Source organism: Rhinatrema bivittatum, chromosome 4 (assembly GCF_901001135.1).
Source record: "Rhinatrema bivittatum chromosome 4, aRhiBiv1.1, whole genome shotgun sequence".
In the NCBI taxonomy this organism is placed as follows: domain Eukaryota; kingdom Metazoa; phylum Chordata; class Amphibia; order Gymnophiona; family Rhinatrematidae; genus Rhinatrema; species Rhinatrema bivittatum.
In genome coordinates, this window is record NC_042618.1 from 107674496 (window position 1) to 107693319 (window position 18824).

Below are 18824 nucleotides of genomic sequence, written 5' to 3' on the forward strand. Positions count from 1 at the left end.
AAGAAAATCAACAGGCAAGACATTTCACCATTCTCTTCCTTTTCTCACTCCTATGAGGAAAAGAAGAAATGCTGTTTGAAGCTTGGAAAACTTGATGAAATTTGAAATCTAAAAGCACAAACTGGGAAGGAATACTAAAAATAAAAGTTCTAACATATACTGTTCTCCGGATGTTTATGGAGTCGTGTTTGCTAGCAGAGTAGACTTGTAAAAATAACCCATTTTGAGCCATCCCTGGTATTGCAGCAGTTTATTGAAATTATGCGAAATCATAAAATAATCAATTCTGGTTTATTTTTACATACCAGTATTTTAGTGTAAAATTCTTTTAGTTCCTTTAAAAATTGCCACATCTTCTTGTGTAAGTTTATGTAGGCTTAATGCTTTCCTGGCTAAGGATTTTTCCCATTTATTTGTTGTTTATTTAGAAAGGCCTGGATGAATCTGTGTGCTTGTGAAACCATGCAAACACTGTACAAACTTCTCAACATAGCTCTGCCAGTGCATTTCATTCTTGACCTGCATTGCCCCTGCTATTTTAATGCTGGCATGCAGCAGTCATGTGTGCCTGCTGTGCTATGGCTTTAGGATGTGGACATATGTCCATTAGGGACTTGGTTGGCATCAGTTTTATCTAGATGAGACTAGTGCACATAATCAAACCACTGTGCCAGTTAAACTACTACTATCTCTATCCCCCCACTATTATGAAGCTTGTTGAAGTTACCGTAAAGGCCACTTGTGGGGGTAAGCAATTTATATCTGTTTAAAGGAGAATTCCCTTACCCAAATTCCAGGCATTTTATTGTCCAGTTAGGTGAAAGTGTTTATAAAAAAAAAAGTCATTATGGAAAGTGTATGTTGAATCGTGCAGGGAAAGGATAGCAAGTGATGTTTCCCACTTTTCACAAGGAGAGCAGGTCAGACTGATCTCACTGCAGTGCTGCTGCAGTACAAAGGTTAACTTACAATCTGTAGCATCTGAAATGTATTGTTCTTGTGGATCTTCATTTGACAAGACAATAAATGGCCTTGGATTTTAAGCATGGGACTTCCCTTTCCCTTTCAAACATTTCTGATATCATAAAATTAATTTGCTTGGCAAAATCAATAAGGCCTTTTTATCCTTTTTTTTTTTTTTTATTTTAATTTCATTCCAAAGGAGAGAAAAATGATTGCAGTGAGAATGCAAAGCAGAACATGATTCTTTCAGCAGTGGATATCAAACAAGGCTAGCTGTCCTATTCTGACAGTCAATATAAAAATCCTCCCACATTTTTAAGCCATTCTATTTTGCAGTAACTGCATAGGGGAGGGGGAAATGGGCATTTTTAACCATGAAACAGAGCAGATATGAGCAATAAATCCATGTGTAGGGAATATGAGCTTCTTCATTAACAAGAAGGCATAAATCAGCCATAACACATTGGGTGATGTCCTCCAGTGGTGCTGACATAGACCCAGCTTTTTTCCCAGACTTTTTTTTTTTTTTTTTGGACATTCTTCATTATTGTTTTGAGTTTTGCGAGTTTGCAAGGCCCTCTTGATTGCTGCCTTGTCACCCTTCAACAGAACCTTTAAGTTCTACTTTAAAAAAAACAAACAAACAAAAAAAAAACTTTCATAGAGCAATCCAATGCTAAAAAACCTGCAGTCAGCTGGCTTTAACACCTGTGCGAGTGGACGTGTGTGTCACACATCTATGGGACACCCACTCAGTTTGCTATCACTGCCTGGACCTAGATTATAATGCTGCCTGCTGCTATAGTTGTAGCCAGATGATCCAGTGGCACAGTACTATTGCAGCTGGAAGCTCTGTGGAAGGGGGTACCACTGATCACCAGGATGGAACAAAAGCTACTGCAAGACCATGCTTGCTTGATCCTCATAGCTCCAGCATGGGCTAAGTAAATGTGGTTTGCATATCTCATACAACTCTTCAGAAGTCCTCCAATACATCTGGAGGGAGACCCTTCTTTACTGACTCAAGACTTAAGGATGTTAATTCATCCAAATCTTCCATCCCTCAGCCTGACAACATAGATGTTGAACACTCAATAATTGCCTAGAGATTTCAAAGATATAATGGTTTCAGCTAGGAAACTCTCAGCTAGGAATTATGAATTTTAAATGGAAAAGATATTCCAAGTGGTGTCATCTCAACACTATGGCGATTTATGTTATGATAGACAGTAAACCCATCTCTACTCAAACACTGGTACTGAGATTTATGAAGGGTTTGTGGCATGTGAAATCTCCAGTGCAAAAGCCTCCGGTCCCGTGGAACTTGAATGTTGTCCTTTTCTCAATTGATGCAGCTGCCTTTTGAACTTCTAGAGACAGATTCTCAAGTTTTTGATGTGGAAATTAGTATTCCTTGTAACTGTGACCCCAGCTAGAAGAATCAGAAAACTCTAAGCTCTTGTTCATTATCCAGCATATATTCAGCGCTTCCACAAGAGTGGTACTCTGCACTCACCCCAAGTTTCTCCCAAAAGCATTCCATAACAATCAATACATTATCTTACGTACCTTCTTTCCATATCCACATGCACATGAAGGTGAGAAGACCCTTCATATGTTAGATTGTAAAAGAGTTCTGGCTTACTGTATGAAAAGAAATCTGCTGCATCGCCAAGCTTTGCAGCTCTTTGTTTCATATGCTATGGCTATTCTTCAGCAGGTTTACAAATCACAGAATCTGTCAAAGCTCATCAAGTGAAAGCTATGACTTCTTCTGTTGCCCATTTGCAAAAAAAACCTCTTGAAGACATTGCAGAGCTACAAAATGATCTTTATGTCCCATTATTGTCTGGATAATCTCAAGAACTGACAGTAAATTTGGATAAGCAGTTTTGCGCAACCTGTTCTCAAATTAGTCAACTCTCCATGGTGGAGTTCCAGGTTGGTTACTCTGTAAACATTCAACTGTAGCTTCCAGCTTGGGACTCCCCACATATCAAGGGTAATTTAGCCTGCTTATTGATGGAAAAAGCAAATTTGCCTTCCATAAACTGCATTCTCTGTAGATAACAGAATGAATTTTCCATGCTAAATATCCACCTGCCTCTCTGGAGAGTTGACTACCTAGCTAGATTAAGCTGTTATCAACTGAGGAGGCTCATAAGGCAACGCCCGCATGGGAACTCTCATACATGCTGAGTAGAGCTAAAAGACACGAGTCCAGTGCCGCTGGGTAATGTCACCCACATGTCATGGCTAATTCATCTATGGAAAACACTGTTGGGGTGCCCACACAAAGTTTAATGCCGCTGGATGCCATCACCCACATGTCATGACTGGTATGTTATGAAAACAGAGTTTATGGTAAGCAAACTTGCTTTTTCACTCAGTGCACAATGAAGCTGTGGAATTTGTTGTCAGAGGATGAGGGAAGAGAGGTTTGGATGAAAGACATACCTCTTCTTGAGTCAATAATGATGGGCTGATCCAAGAAAAATCAGAGGACTGCTGGACAGATATATTAAATATGTGAATCAAACTTGTCTGGGTCATGCTGGAGCTATTAGAATCAGTCAGGCCCAGTCTGATAACTGTTTGCACCGTTCTGGCTTTCCACTGTATCTGTGGAAAAGCATACACGATATGCATTCAAATTGAATAGAAATGTATCCTGAGTAGAGCTGAGTTTGCTGAGAAGAATGGAAAAAACTTTTCCAATTTTCTGTTTTGCTGTGATGCTAGTAGGCCAATCGCTGGAAGACCACACTACTTGAATAGTCTGTTGGCTGTTGATTGCTATAGAGACCATTCGTCTAGTTGAAATACTCTGCTGAAGCGGTCTGCCAACTTGTCTAAGATCCCTGAAGGTAGGTTGCTTGCAGAAGGCTTGATGTCTGCACGCCTATTCCCATATCTTTATTGCTTCTTGGTAAAGAGGCTTCAACCCTCTGCCTCCTTTTTTGTTCACATAAAACATGGCTACCTGGTTGTTTTGAATAAGTGTTTTTCTCCTGGAGGAAGCAAATGAAGGATGTCAGAGCATACCTGATTATGCTCAGTTCTAGGAGGTTGATTTGGAATTGTTTTTCTACAAATGACCAAATCCCTTGGGTTCAAAAGAGGCTTGTTGGCTCCCCAACAGCGTTTTCCATAGATGAATTAGCCATGACGTGAGTGACATTACCCAGCAGCACCAGACTCATCTTTTAGCTCTACTCAGCTTGTGTGAGTTCCATTATGGGCATTGCCTTATGAGTCACCTCAGTTGATAACAGCTTAATCTAGCTAGGTAGTCAACTCTCCAGAGAGGCAGGTGAGTATTTACCATGGAAAATTCATCCTGTTATCTACAAAGAATGCCATTTATGGTAAGCAAACTTTTTTTCCATCGATAAGCAGGCTGAATTAGCCATGATATGTGGGAAGTTCCAAGCTGGGACCTACAGTGGAACATTTACAGAGTAAGTAACCTGGACTCCACCGTGGAGAGTAGACTACTTTGAGAACAGATTGTGCAAAACTGTTTATCCAAATTTACTGTCAGTTGTTGAGATTATCTAGACAATAATGGGTCATAAATGTTGCAGCTTTGTAGATGTCTTTGAGAGGTACTTCTTGCAAATGGGCAACAGAAGAGGTCATAGCTTTCACTTGAAATTTGACAGATTCTGTGATTTGTAGGCCTGCTGAAGAATAGCAGTGTCATATGAAACAAAGAGCTGCAGAGCTTGGCGATGCAGCAAATTTATTTCTTACAGTAAGCCAGAACTCTCTTACAATCTCATATGAAGGGTCTTCTCAGCTTCTATTGATTTATACTCTGCTTCTGAAGCTGAAGTTTCTCTGCAGCCATTTGAATAAACAATTTACTTGATTCTTCTACAATTTGGTGGATGACATTTGTGTTTGTAGTGGGTGGAAGGATTGGAGTGTTTGCCTTGTGTGGTCTGGATCACACATACATACTAAGAAAATGACACTTGACTGTGGCTTGCATGAAAATATGAAAAGCTATATTTTCTGTATAATACATACACGAACAGACGCTTATAAGAACGTTTGTGACTGCAACAAACAGGTTTTAAAAGCACAAATGATATCTTTCCCCCACCTAACAGGGATAATTATATACCAATGGCCTAGCATAAAGCGTTCACTCTTCTGGATGAGTGTCTCCAGATCTTTCCAGATGGTGCTCACTAAGCAGGATCTCATTTTGGAGGCTGGGTGGCGCCAGAGATTCTAGGGTTTTGCTGAGATGGTCTTGCTGAAGAGATTTGGTACAGTTCTCAGCAGAAATCCGCCCATCCTACAGTGGGTTAGGGTCTTATGTCTTTGGGTGGCACAAGCACTGTACTGTTTTTTGTCTCCTAGCTCTCCTTGAAGTATTGCCAAACTAATTGATAAAAAAAAAAACCCCAAAAACAACAAACTACTGCATGTCTCAGCACAACTGTGAAATGGTGGATTTCTTGTTTTTTATCCATATTCCCTATTTCACTAGTTTATATTCTATTCTTTCTCACATGTGGGACTATTAGCTCTGCATATTTTCTAAACCTACCATTTTGTTGGACACCCAGAATAACAAAATCAGCATTAGTATCATTAGTGTCATGTAAATAAAAGCAATCATAATAATTCATATAACAGACTACTGTAAAACTAATACCAAGACAGAGAAGAATGAGTACCCCAAAGGCGCACTCTTCATAGGACCTATAAAAGTATATTCTGTGCCTATAAACTAAATCTGGGCTGATGCCAGGTCTTTTCCAGCCTTTAGCTCCAGCAGAGCTGCTAGTACCACTCTTCAAAGGCAAGATTTTAAGTCCCTTACTGCCAACTTATTTGCTTTCACATCCAAGTGGTGGTCTTATTCTCTGACTAGGTCTTATCTCCATCTTGTATTATGTATCTCTGTTTGTGACCTTGAAGTGTTCCAGGCTCTTGCTTATCAAACTAGGAGAAGGGAGAGCTGTAAAAGGAAGGCTGTGACATAGTAAGATTTTCAGTGAACTCAAGCAAAAAGTTGTATCCTATAACTATGAATAAACATAACTGTATTTCTCTCTCATAAGGAATTAAGTTAACTCTTCACTTGCTCCATTAAAATGACTTCTGCAAAACTATCCCTTACTACTAGTACACTGCTTTAGCTCTTGATTCACCCTCATTTCTGTTCTTCCAAAATGCTTGCAGGCCAGTTTGACAGGATCTGATTGTTGAAAGTGAAAATGTCATGTGCCTTTCCAGGAGTTCAGTTTGGCAGCTGAGCCAGTATTAAGTACTTTTGGAGTTCAGTGAATTCAATGGGCTCAATATTCAAAGATATCAGGTTATCTAAGTTATCCAGATATAACTTATCCAGATAACTTAGAAGGGATATTCAGCAGCCTGACTCTGCTGCTGAATATAACTAGATAAGTTATATCCAGGTAACTTTAGACCTGTGGAGCAGGTCTAACTTATTTGGTTATCTTAACCAGATAAGGCTGAATATATGCACTTATCTAGTTAAGATAACAGGATAAGTTGCCCTGCCTCTATCTGCCCATTGCCTGCTCCCAAGATTTCCAGCTGTCTACTCAGCTGGGATAAATACTTATCTGGCTAAGTGGTGGCTACTGAGCATAGCTGGATATTCAGCAGCCGCCACTTAGCCGAATAAGTCCCTATTCATCCAGCTAAGTAGCGCTAAATATGGGCCTTAGTTTGTTTTAAATGTGTGTGTTAATTTACAGCACTGGGCCTCTTCATAGTTTCCTGTAAATATTGTTACAATAGGCTGTGGCTTTAAACTGTTAGCCCTAAAAGTTGTCAAAGGAAGAATTCTGTTTTATGTACCCTAGCCATTTTCTAACCAGGAGTTCTGCTAAAGTAGGTTACCAAGAAATTATGATCTTAACTTCAGCTGTCTGTGCTTAGGTTGTTTTTGAGATTCTCCTATTACAAGTTGCTATACCTACAAGAGACAGCTTTTCTTTAGCTGTATCAAAATTGCTTTTCTCATCATTTGTGTATCATAACTTGAATGTCCATTCATCACTTGTATCATTAACTCCTAGGAATGAATGACTTATTCATTTTAACAACCTAACAATATAAGGGAAGAAAAGGCTTTAAACTCCCAACTTTCTCACATATATCCACAATTTTGAAACTGAGAGTAAAGATTCAAAATGTCTCCTGTGCTGTTGAATGTACTGTATAGGGAAACTACCTGGCAAACTCATGAGGGTGGGTGAGCTTCAGTAGGATACATTTGAATTTAACTCTTATGCTTTTTTTTTTGTTGTCTACAGGAACAGTTGGAGATCTATGACTTCTCTAAATTTCACAGCCTGAAGCCGAAACTTATTGAGTCTGTGGATAATATGCTGGCCAATAATATTGCATCTTTGATGACTCTGATTCGCCAGGAAGAAACCAGCATGCCTACTCAGATGGTGCATGGAGGAGCCTTTGAAGGAACCATGGAAGGACCCTTTGGCCATGGCTATGGGGAAGGAGCTGGAGAAGGTGCAGATGATGAAGAATGGGTGGTTGCAAAGGACAAACCTGCCTATGATGAGCTCTTCTACATGTTATCACCAATCAATGGCAAAATCTCTGGTGTCAATGCCAAGAAGGAGATGGTTAACTCCAAACTACCCAACAGTGTACTTGGGAAGATCTGGAAGCTATCAGACTGTGATAAGGATGGCATGTTGGATGAGGAGGAGTTTGCCTTAGCAAAGCACCTTATTAAGATCAAGCTGGAGGGATATGAACTGCCTAATGAATTACCCCCTCATCTAGTTCCACCATCTCACAGAAAGTCTTTACATAACATGGCGTGAAAAAGCAATTGGGTGTGGGAGTCTACAGAACAGAATAAAGGTGGAGGCCTTTTAAGGGAAAAATGCTTTGGGTAGATGTATTTGAGGTTTTTAATTATTCCTGAAATGATCAGTTATTGAAGTTTTGGAGACATTTTCTTGTACATATGGACACTTTTACCAGCTACCTGAGGAAGCTTCCCCACTTCATTAGTAATTTAGGAATAACCTAGATCAGTACCTATTACAGGATTGACTACTTTATCTCCATAGCTGCAGATGAAGCTTAAACTGGGAACAGTTTTGCCAGACCAGTTTCATCATAAGTGCCTTTCTTTAATGTTATCCTGTAGTACATATTGTTTACTATGTCCTGTTCTCTTATGCAAAGTTAAATGCAGTAATAAGGGTTGACAAATACATTTAGTGCTCAATCACTACCCCTTAACCTACAAAACAGAGTTTAATATTAGTGTAAGAATTAATTTATCGAGTTCACACCAGAATTGAACAGTGTCCCTAATTTGGGGGTGAAGGGGGGAAGTTTGTATGCTATCATTTGGCTTTAGCATTTTAGACCTTTGGCAGAAACCAGCATGTCACTGAGGGGATGGATACACATGACTTTGTGAACCAGGGTAAGGGTGCAGTAACCAAGATCCGGGGGTGGAGTAGTGTGAATGCTACTGGAATTATTGCTACAAAAAACAGTAACACAACTTTTAGGGATACTTTTTATTATAATTTTAAATCATCAAAATACTAAAATTATTCTTCAGTATTTTCTGCCTTTGCTTGACAGCAATAAGTTGCTATATAATGTCCTATGTTCAGTGAATTATACTGTTGTCATATAAGCTGTCATGTTAAACACACAGCACAATTTTGCTATTAACATTCCATAATCTGACATTTGGTATAATTTCATATTTGAAAAAGCTGAAGGGCACCCACCATATAAGCTTTTGGAAAATGTCATTTGGGAATATTCTGTTATATACCATTTTTAATAATTTATGAAAGCTAATATGTTTAAAAAAATTTGTATGGTTGTGAATAATCAGAAACCGTAACACATTACCATATGTATTCCATTGCCATCAAAAATCTCATTTCTTGTGATGGTTAATAAAATATTTAAACCTTTCAGAAAATAAAAATGTGCATTTAGTTGACTCAACGCCTTTTGATTAAATTAAATCTGAGTAGCAAAGCTAAAGAGGGAGATTTTAGGTATTCTTGGAACTCTTTGATTACCAAGATCTCCTTTGCTTTGAAATAGAGCTGAAGTTTACCCATATGATTGTCCCAATTGATCTATTTAAAATTGGAAGCAGAGGGAAAGTCAACATGTATATTTCTTCTCACCAATGAAAACTTATCTTAAGATGGCTAAAAGATTTTAGCTTTGTTGGTTGCAATAGTTCTATCTTTGTCAAATAGCCTATGTTTTCAAACACTTTGTTCCAAGTAAGATTGAATGAAGAAGTGGGGAACAGTATTGGCACTAAAATACAAAACCTGACCCCTTGTGGAGGAAAGGTTAGTGTTTTGAAAGTTTTGGCAGATATCTGTCAGAAGGTATTTTGGTCAGTCTAGTTTTGTTACATGTCAAGAAATGAGATCCTGATGAAATTCTGAGAAGTACACAAGTTCTGTATTTCAAACAAAAGTCACAAACCTGAACAATTGTACTGAAGGTGGGATTTAGTAACTTATACAACATAGTTACTATTCTTGAAATTTATTTAGAAAGAAATGGGTTGCTATAATACAGATCCCTCTGAAGGAGAGAGAACCTCTTTGCCGAGCAGACCAGAGCCTCCAATCAAAGAGGTCAAAATCACTCAAGCTTAGAGCTCCTTGTCTTTCTGCTCTTGGTGCTAAGGTAGATCACCTTCAGCCCTGAAGTCTCACCAATGTAAATCAGCACAAAAATCTTCGTCACAGTCTAAAAGAACATGTAACTCAATGCAGTTATCCAAAGTCTGTATGCTGCCAAATATCTTGATGCCCTTGACTTTAGGGTTTCTCAGCTATGAGCCTCTCAAAATGGGACCTGCCAGCACAGAGCACATAGGTGCAGACTGCATCAATGCTGAAAAAGGGAAAGGATTCATCAGTTTTGATGCCAGAACCTGAGCAAGTTTTCCCACCAGACAAAAATAGCCACGCCTTTCTGCAGAAAAGTGGCAAGATTTTGTGTGAAACTGACAACCATGCCACAGCCTTTTCAAATGTCTACTCCTATACTTGAGAGGCTTTTGTAGAACATGAACACTCTTTAAGGCTTCCATTTCAGAAATCTATAGAGTAAGAAAAGCTTTAATCTTTTCAGACAGTCATCTCACCAACTCATATCCTAGATGCAGAGGCTCTTATGATTCTTTTTCAAAACCTACTGTTCCAGAATTGCCAGGGTTACCTCCAGAACCATATCCTGAGACATCAAGAAGTAATACACCACTACAGGAACTCTTCTGTACATTGTTCATTCATTCAAAAAATGTTAGTCTATCCCAAAGGCTTTCCAGGGGTGAAATATAATCAAAGCCCCAAAGCAACCTGGCTTGGTTTCAATGCACAAAAAGCCTTCAAGACCTCCAATCCAAAATGTGAGTCATTCCCTTTTCTACAATGTTAGTAGCCGAAGAATTGTCTTTAAATATATGGTAAAGGACTGTCTAGGTTTTGATAAATGTGCACCTGCATCATGATTCTGTAGTAATTGTCAGTGCTACATAATGCTAAAAAAAATCCAAGATCTACTCCAGTAATCCTCCAGGGAAAGAATGCAGACTCCTAGACAACATGGGAAAGAAATTTTATCAAGCAGCCATGCTGCAAAGCAGGATAGTTGAACATCAGTTCCAGATGGTGCAATACTTGTACAATATCTTGCAAAAGATCAAAGATGATTTGGCTTATCTGCTTAATCTTCAAGAAAAGTCTATCTGTGACAGAGCTGTACCTAGCTTATGGCAATTGTGGCCTCAGTCATAAGCGCCATTCACTAGGTGCGGTATCACATGAGAACTATCTGCCTCCAGCCTCCTCCCTCCCTCCACCCTGGCAGTAAATATCAACGTGACCTGCGGAGCCTCAAAAACAATCTATCTCCTTCCTCCTGCCAGGCCAATGAAGAATAATGCGGCCCACATTTCTGACCCCTCTCTGCCCCGCCCTGGCAATGAAGAGTAGCAGTGCCCAAAAAGCAGCAAAAAACATCAGCTGCCTTCTCCCCCTGCCTTCCTGCCCCGGTAGTGCAAAGTAGCATGGCCCGCAGAGCCACAAAAAACGTTGGTCTTTTCCTCGCGCCAAGCAATGCATGTAAATATGATATAGATGTTGTAAGTGATATTTTTAGCTGAGAATTTCCTTTTTCATATAAAATCTGAATAATCTGTGTGTGGGGTTGACATCTAGTGGTTGGATCGGGGGCCCATGACTGCAGAGTTCTGAAAGGGAACCCTGGGGCATGGCCCCCAGCCCAGGACTGACACTGCAATGATTGGATTAATGAAGGTTGAGGGGGGAATCCCCAAGAGTTGTGAATGAAGGCTCCTGGCACCAGGGCGTCTCTGCTGGTTCTCACCGAGTTAGAAGCCCAAAGGAAGTTGGAAGAAACTGCTGGGCGAAAATAAAACTCAAAGCCCCCTCCCTTTAACAGTCTCCCAACTTGAGGTGTGGTGTTTTGTGCTGAGGACGAGGGCACACTTTTTCACTGGGCCATAGGTGCCACCTGGCCTGGCTATGGTTCTGATCTATGATAACTTTGATACTTCCTCTAGAGCTTCAGTTATTTCTGTAGCTGCCAGAAGATTGGCTTGGCCAAGGGCCTCCAGCCTAAGAGGATGTTCACCACAAATTAGACGCTCTTTGTACAAGGGACAGCCTTTTTGGAAATAAAGTGAAAGAAACTGTTAGTATCATCAAAGAACCGTGCACAACATTGCAGACTCTAACCTCTGCTACTGTGGATCCAGCAGTCTCTCAAAAAAAGATATCCCCCTCAATCTTACAGAAAACAGTTCTATCTTCAAAGATGGTATTCTTCCTATTCATACCTGAGGCAATGGTTTCAAAACCTTCAGCCACAATAGCAATTAGCAACACTGCCAGTCTAGGCCATGTACCAGGGAAACCTGTACAACAAATACTCGGTCTTTGACTGCAATGACCTTCCAGTGTGGGGAAGGCTTCAGTTTTTCTACTGCCAGTGTACCCTCAACATTCTCAAAGCTTCAGATTGAGCTTTGAAATTCTTCTGCCCATTTTTCCCCACTCGTATCATTGTATATGACCATTTGTCATATACAATGATAGTGCCAGTCCTAGAAACAGGACAAAGGGTTTTACTCAAAATACTTCTATTCCTATAAACTCAGGTGGCTTGTGTCCTATCCCGATTTAAGAGAATTAAATATCTTCAAGAGAAATCAGAATGAACTCACTAGCCACCATCCTGCTATTTTAGAAATGAATGATTGATTGGCATTAGATCTTTAAGATTCATGTACCTACATTCCCATCCATCCAAATCACAGGAAATCTTACCAATACAACATCCTCCCATTTGACCTTTCAGCAGCTCTGAGAGTCATTATGAAATGTCTAGCTGTTCTTCCTCCGCAGTGTATATATATTTTTCTTTGTTACACTGCCATCTTGTCCTCTTATGATATTGCTTAGCTTAGAGTCCCTCTGCAAGGTGTAGAGCTCTTTTTCCTGATTTGAATGTTTGCGCTCCCTTTTAGATCTATCCCAGTTTTGCTCTGTTTTGTGTTCTCTTGCCTCTTCATATTGGTCCCTTGACCAACAGCAGCCTGAGACTGGCTCATTTCCTGTGGGATTTTCAAATGGAAAAAAGGCTCTTGGCAAATGAACAGCTTTCCTGTATCCTCTACAAGATTTATTTAATTATGACTATTTTAATCCACTCTGAACATGAATGTAGGAAGTAGTGGGATATAAGCATTGTAAAATAAAGAATTCCACTAATTGTCAAACAGTTCTCTATTTGTGACAAGGCAAGGGCAAAATGATTCTGATGGCCTCTTTCTGGCCATGCTAAGCTTAGTTGCCTTGGCTTCAAAGACAGGCAGTAGTTCAGCCAGTCTGCTTTGCAATCATGTTTACACACCCACCACAATAGGTCTCTTCATTCCAACTTTCATTCTCTAGCACTTGACAGCATGGATGTTGTGCTGAATTTTAAAGGATATGCCTCTTCCCTCAGAAATAAAAATAGTACTATTAGCAACAAGGAAACTGTTCACTATGCATTCTTACAGTTTCAAATGGAATAGATTCTCTCTCGGGTGTAGATATCAAGAGCAAAATTCCTTTTACTGCAAAACCCCTCCACATTGTTGCAATAGCTCAGGATTGAAGTTGAATTCAATCAGAGTATATATCTAAGTGCTATTCTGGCATACCAGCACCCTTTGGAAGGCCTTCCAGTGTCCCAAGATTCATAAAAGGACTCCATCTTCATCCTCCTATTTAATGGGACCTAAATCTAATCTTGTCAAGATTGAGGAATGCCCTATTTGAACCTTTGGCAACTAATCACATCACATTTTTAACTTAGTTTAATTTTCTTGTAGCAGTTACTTCAGCTCATAGAGTAAGTGAACTCCAGGCACTAGTAATAGACACTTCATATACTCAAATATTCAAAAACAGTTCCCATCTGAAGTTTCTGCCGAAGGTTGTTTAATTCCATTTGAATCCAGCTTTTTTTTACTTCCAAAGATCTCATACTGATAAAGCAGACCAAGCATTCCACACCTTGGACTGAGGAAGAGGCTTTACTCTTTATTATTTGGAAAGAACAAAGCTCACAGGACAGCTTCTCAGTTATTCGTATCTCATGATACAAACAAACAAGCCATACAGTGGGAAAGCAGAGACAGTCCGACAGCCAGAACTTGTATGACAGCTCATTAATGTAGTCAGGACATCTCAGGCTGTTTATATTCTTGGGAGCTCTACATATTCTTAGTTAATGAAGTCCCTCAGGTGTATGTATTTATATGATAAGTATAAAAATAGAGTATATTCACTCAAGTAAGATTCGTACCATGGTTTTTCTAAATTCAACAAATGGTGTTTAATATTAAACATTACTGAATGCTTATAAAGCATTAGCAATAGCTGGAGTGCTCAAAATATTAATCTTCCATTTCATTTGGGTTTGTTCATAGGTCTCATTGTTGGTGGTAGCAGTATATCACTTTTGAAATGGTGCCTTGACCAAGATGTTATGATCAGGACGCACCACCGACTAACCACGAATGATAAATCCATTCACTTAATCAGGGTGCACAGACAAGTTATACAGTGATGGGTTAACATTTTGAATAGATCAGAAAATAAATGACCTAATATATTTTATGTATTGTTTTAATTAAAAGTGTGCACCTGTTATGAATACCCTTTTACTTTAAAATCCTTTTCTCTAAGGCTGCTTGTGATGCCTGAGTAGAAATCTCTTGCTACTGGGAGCAGTTAAATTATAGGAGCAGCTTTCAGAAACAAATGCTAATCTCATCCAAAGAATAAACACATATCTAAATGAAAAGAGGAGGGTCAATCTAAGTGATTTTGTTTGAAAATATGCATCAATAGTGAGAGCATGTTTATTTTCCTCAGGGGTAGCTTTCTAGTGATCTCTGCAAAAATCAATCTCTGTGAAAAGTGATTTATTGACTTTTAACTCCCAAAGCACTTAAAAATGTATTGTAATATTCCTGAAACTATGCATGCCTCTCACTTTAATATTATTGCAGCCAAGGGCCAGAGGGGAATTCTTTTCTGAAACTGTTCACTTGGCACCCCTCTTAATGTTGACAGGGGGTCACCATAGTAATCCCTGAACTGGAATGTCAGCTACGTAGTATACCTGTTCCCAGTAGACCCTGACAGATAGGAAACTTGTATGAGGGTCTCCTATACCCCATCCCACGAAGCACTGCAACATGAGCCATTTAGTCTGCGCATTTAGTGTATTTTGTAGAAAGCATAACATTTTTTTAAAACTGGTTAAAAACAATCTTGCAGTTATGTGCAATGTTGCATCTTTTTATTATAGAAAATTTTCACAAAGCTTCTCAAACCCATTCTGTTCACCCCACAGCCAGTAACAGATTTTCAGTATATCCATCATGAGTATGTAGGAGATAAATTTGCATATATTGGATGCCCAATGTAGCCACACTTATCACTTGCATTTTCATTATGGATATCCTGGAACCCAACAGGCTGATTGGGTTCTGAAGGACTGGGATGAGAACCAGTGATCTATAGAAGAATTCATATATTACCTCAGTTGGATGTTCTTGTTATCTCTGTTACAAGCCAGTTGGAAATCTGCTGCACTGTTGCGCAGATTTGTACATACTTAGAACATATACTGGGTCAGACCAAGGATCCATCAAGCCCAGTGTCCAATCCAGGTCACTTTTGTTGCTTTATCTAACACTCCCGGAACTATTATGACAATGTCAAAAGAATCTGTGGTAAGGGAAATATATTTTTTAAAATAGCACATTTAGCAATGGTGTTTATGGTTGTGCTTTGATGTGGAATGCAATATTTTTTCAGTAGGTTTTCAAACTGTAATTTTATTTTGTATGTGCTTTTTAATCAGAAATTGATCATAAAATGTGCAGATTAATAAAAGTTTCTCAAAAGTAATTTGTGGTGTTTAAAATTCGTTTCCACTTTGGGTGTGTCAGTTTCTTATTTGGATTCGTCCAGAAAAATGTCCTTTGAGTTTGAGTTCAAGTAGTAGTTTTTATTTTTTATTTTTTTAAAGATTAGTGTGAAGCCCCATGGGCTACTCCATGTGGTTCTGGTTTTACTAAACATTGGTAGACAGAAAAAGAGAGAACTTTGGAATCTTAATTTGGGGTTTATATGCAGTACTCATCTCTAGCTGAAAGCAAGATGATGCCGTGAAGGCTGTGGTACCCTTCAGCTATGTCCTGGTTTCCTATGATAACTCCCCGTTCTTAATATTGAAGAAATACTTTAATGGAATAATATTAAGAGCACTAATTGGAGCATGACTTTGCACATTCCTTTAGTTGTAGGAGATGGTGTTAATCAGCATGCTGACAATAGTACAGCTCACAGCTGCTCCACCTTCTAACTCTTGCAAAAATCTGAAAGAATAGTAATGGTGTGGTGCATATTCAAAAGCCATTTAAATGAGTAACTCAAGTTGTCCGTCTAAATGACAAAATAGGCATATTTAGCCACTTATCTGACTAAATTATAGTCAGATAAAAAGGGTGCATTTTTGGGAGGGGTTGAGTATCTGGCTAACTTACAGCCCGATACAGTAAAGTCCGTGGGAGAGCGGACAAACGCCCGCTCTCCCGGCGCACGCACCGGCCCTTGGCCGGTGCGAGCAATTCAGTATTCAAATGAGCTGACGCGGTGCAAACGAGGAAAAGGAGGCGCTAGGGACACTAGCGCCTCCTTTTGGCCTGGAGCGGCGGCTGTCAGCGGGTTTGACAGCCGACGCTCAATTTTGCCGGCGTCGGTTCTCGAGCCCGCTGACAGCCATGGGCTCGGAAACCGGACGCCGGCAAAATTGAGCGTCCGGTTTTCGGCCCGACAGCCGTGGGCCGAATTCAAAATTTTTTTTTTTTTTTTTTTACTTTTGGGGACCTCCGACTTAATATCGCTATGATATTAAGTCGGAGGGTGCACAGAAAAGCAGTTTTTACTGCTTTTCTGTGCACTTCCCTGGCGCCGGAAGAAATTGGCGCCGACCTTTGGGCGGCGCTAATTTCTTAGAGTAAAATGTGCGGCTTGGCTGCACATTTTACTTACTGGATCGCTCGGGCATACCTAATAGGGCCATCAACATGCATTTGCATGTTGAGGGCGCTATTAGGTGCCGCGGGTGGGCCGCGGGTGGGCCGCGTGTTTTCCTCCCCTTACTGAATAAGGGGTAAGGGAAAACACGCGTCCAGAGCAGGGTGACAGTGCGCTCCGACGGAGCACACTTTACTGTATCGACCTGTTAGTCAGATATATGTGCTATTTGGCTAACAGGCCGATACAGTGTTAGCCTGCTCTTGGACGCGCTTTTTCCCTTACCCCTTATTCAGTAAGGGGAGGAAAATGCGCGTCCAACCCGATGGCCCTATTAGGTATGCGTGCGGGATACAGTAAGTAAAATGTGCAGCCAAGCCACACATTTTACTCTAAGAAATTAGCGCCTACCCAAACATAGGCACTAGTTTCTGCCGGCACCGGGAAAGTCCACAGAAAAGCAGTATAAACTGCTTTTCTGTGCACCCTCCGACTTAATATCATGGCGATATTAAATCAGAGGTCCCGAAGGGTAAAAAAAAAAAGAAAAAATTTAAAATGGGCCGGTGGCTGTCGGGCCGAAAACCGAACACTCAATTTTGCCGGCATCCAGTTTCCGAGCCCGTGGCTGTCAGCGGGCTCGAGAACGGACGCCAGCAAAATTGAACGTCGGCTGTCAAACCCGCTGACAACCGCCGCTCCTGTCCAAAAAGACGCGCTAGTGTCCCTAGTGCCTTTTTTACCGCCGGGTCTAATTTAAATACATTTTTTTACTGTATCGCACGCACAGGAGAGCGGCCGCTCTCCCGCATTTTTTACTGTATCGGCCCGTAAGTTAATTTAGATCTCCTCAGAAGCAAGTCTAAAGTTTGTGGCCGGATAATGTGCTGCTTAACCGGTTATCTTTAAAAGAAATCCGGCTAAGTAACACTGTCATAAAGAGTCAAAATAAAAGAAAAGGGCCAGTGGGCCAATCCAGCAAATCGTAAAGAATTTAAGAAAATGCTAAAAACTTATCTTTCACATGAGCATACAATTTACAATAACGAACTAATTATTCTGAACTCTAAACTTAGAACAATTCAGCATCTTAATGTAAATGTGATGTATTTTAAATGATGTAAGTTATAATATTGTGTATTTTAATGTAAACTGCCTAGATGGATAGACTCCTACCCAACAGTGCGGTATATAAAAACTTTTAAATAAATAAATACCATCCCTTCCAAAACCTAATACAAATGCCCTGTCTGGCTGTGCTGTGCATACCCCCAAACTTGTTTTAAATCTTGAGAAGTGCCAACATTGTAGGCTGGGCCTTCAGGGAAGCTGTGAGGTGCCAGCTATTCTAGCCCCTAATTCCCCCTCCTATCCCCCTGATACCTTATTTTATTTTATTTATTTTTTTTACTGATGGGAACAAGGGACCCTCTGTCTTGAAGCAGCAGGTAGATTTGGGGGAAAAAAGTATTTATTTCAAGACCTTTCACCTAATCTTATTTTCAAGGGTGACGCTTCAGATGAATTGACCCAAATCACGGTGTACCTGGAAGATGTAGTAGGCCAGATTTGATAAACTAAAGAGTAGCAAATCACCTGGACCGGATGGTATGCACCCCAGTGTTCTGAAAAAACTTCAAAATGAAATTTCAGACCCATTATATGTAATTTGTAACCTATCATTAAAATCATCCATTATACCTGAACTGTAAGGTGGCCAAAGTAACCCCCAATATATAAAAAGGGGTCCAGAGTTGATCTGGGAAACTATAGACCGGTGAGCCTGACTTTATGGCTGGGAAAATTCGTGGAAACTATTAAGAATAAAATCACAGGGAAAAAGTTATTGCAGCTTTTCCGTCGATTGGGATCTCAAATAGTATTTTTGCAAGAGACTCACCTTAATAGCGAAGAGCATGCTAAACTACAGAGAGAATGGGTGGGACAATGCTTTTCGTCCTCTTATTCCTCCAGGAAGAGGGGAGTAGCTATTTTAATCCACAAGCAGGTGCCCTTTCAGGTGGAGAAGGTGTGGCACGATGTGGAGGGGACGGTATGTTATAGTTCGGGGACAATGCTGTCAGCAACAAGTGATTCTTTGTAATGTGTATGCGCCAAATGTATATTCACATGAATTCTATACTCATTTGACGGGGCTATTGGCCGAGCTCTCCTCTAGTGCTGTGATTATGGGAGGGGACTTTAATA

The 18824-nt window shown here is 40.0% G+C and overlaps 2 protein-coding genes across 3 annotated transcripts in view; both read left to right on the plus strand.

Moving 5' to 3' along the window:
- EHD4 (EH domain containing 4) overlaps nt 1-8959 on the plus strand; it is a 128308-nt gene extending 119349 nt beyond the window's left edge. For both annotated transcript variants that reach the window (XM_029598637.1, XM_029598638.1), the window contains exon 6: nt 7269-8959. In XM_029598637.1, the coding sequence (XP_029454497.1) occupies nt 7269-7805 (537 nt within the window). In that variant the 3' untranslated portion in view covers nt 7806-8959. The remainder of the gene's footprint in view (nt 1-7268) is intronic.
- A 9696-nt stretch (nt 8960-18655) lies between these two features.
- SPTBN5 (spectrin beta, non-erythrocytic 5) overlaps nt 18656-18824 on the plus strand; it is a 341199-nt gene continuing 341030 nt past the window's right edge. The window contains exon 1 of the mRNA XM_029597445.1: nt 18656-18669. Coding sequence (XP_029453305.1) covers nt 18656-18669 — 14 coding nt within the window. The remainder of the gene's footprint in view (nt 18670-18824) is intronic.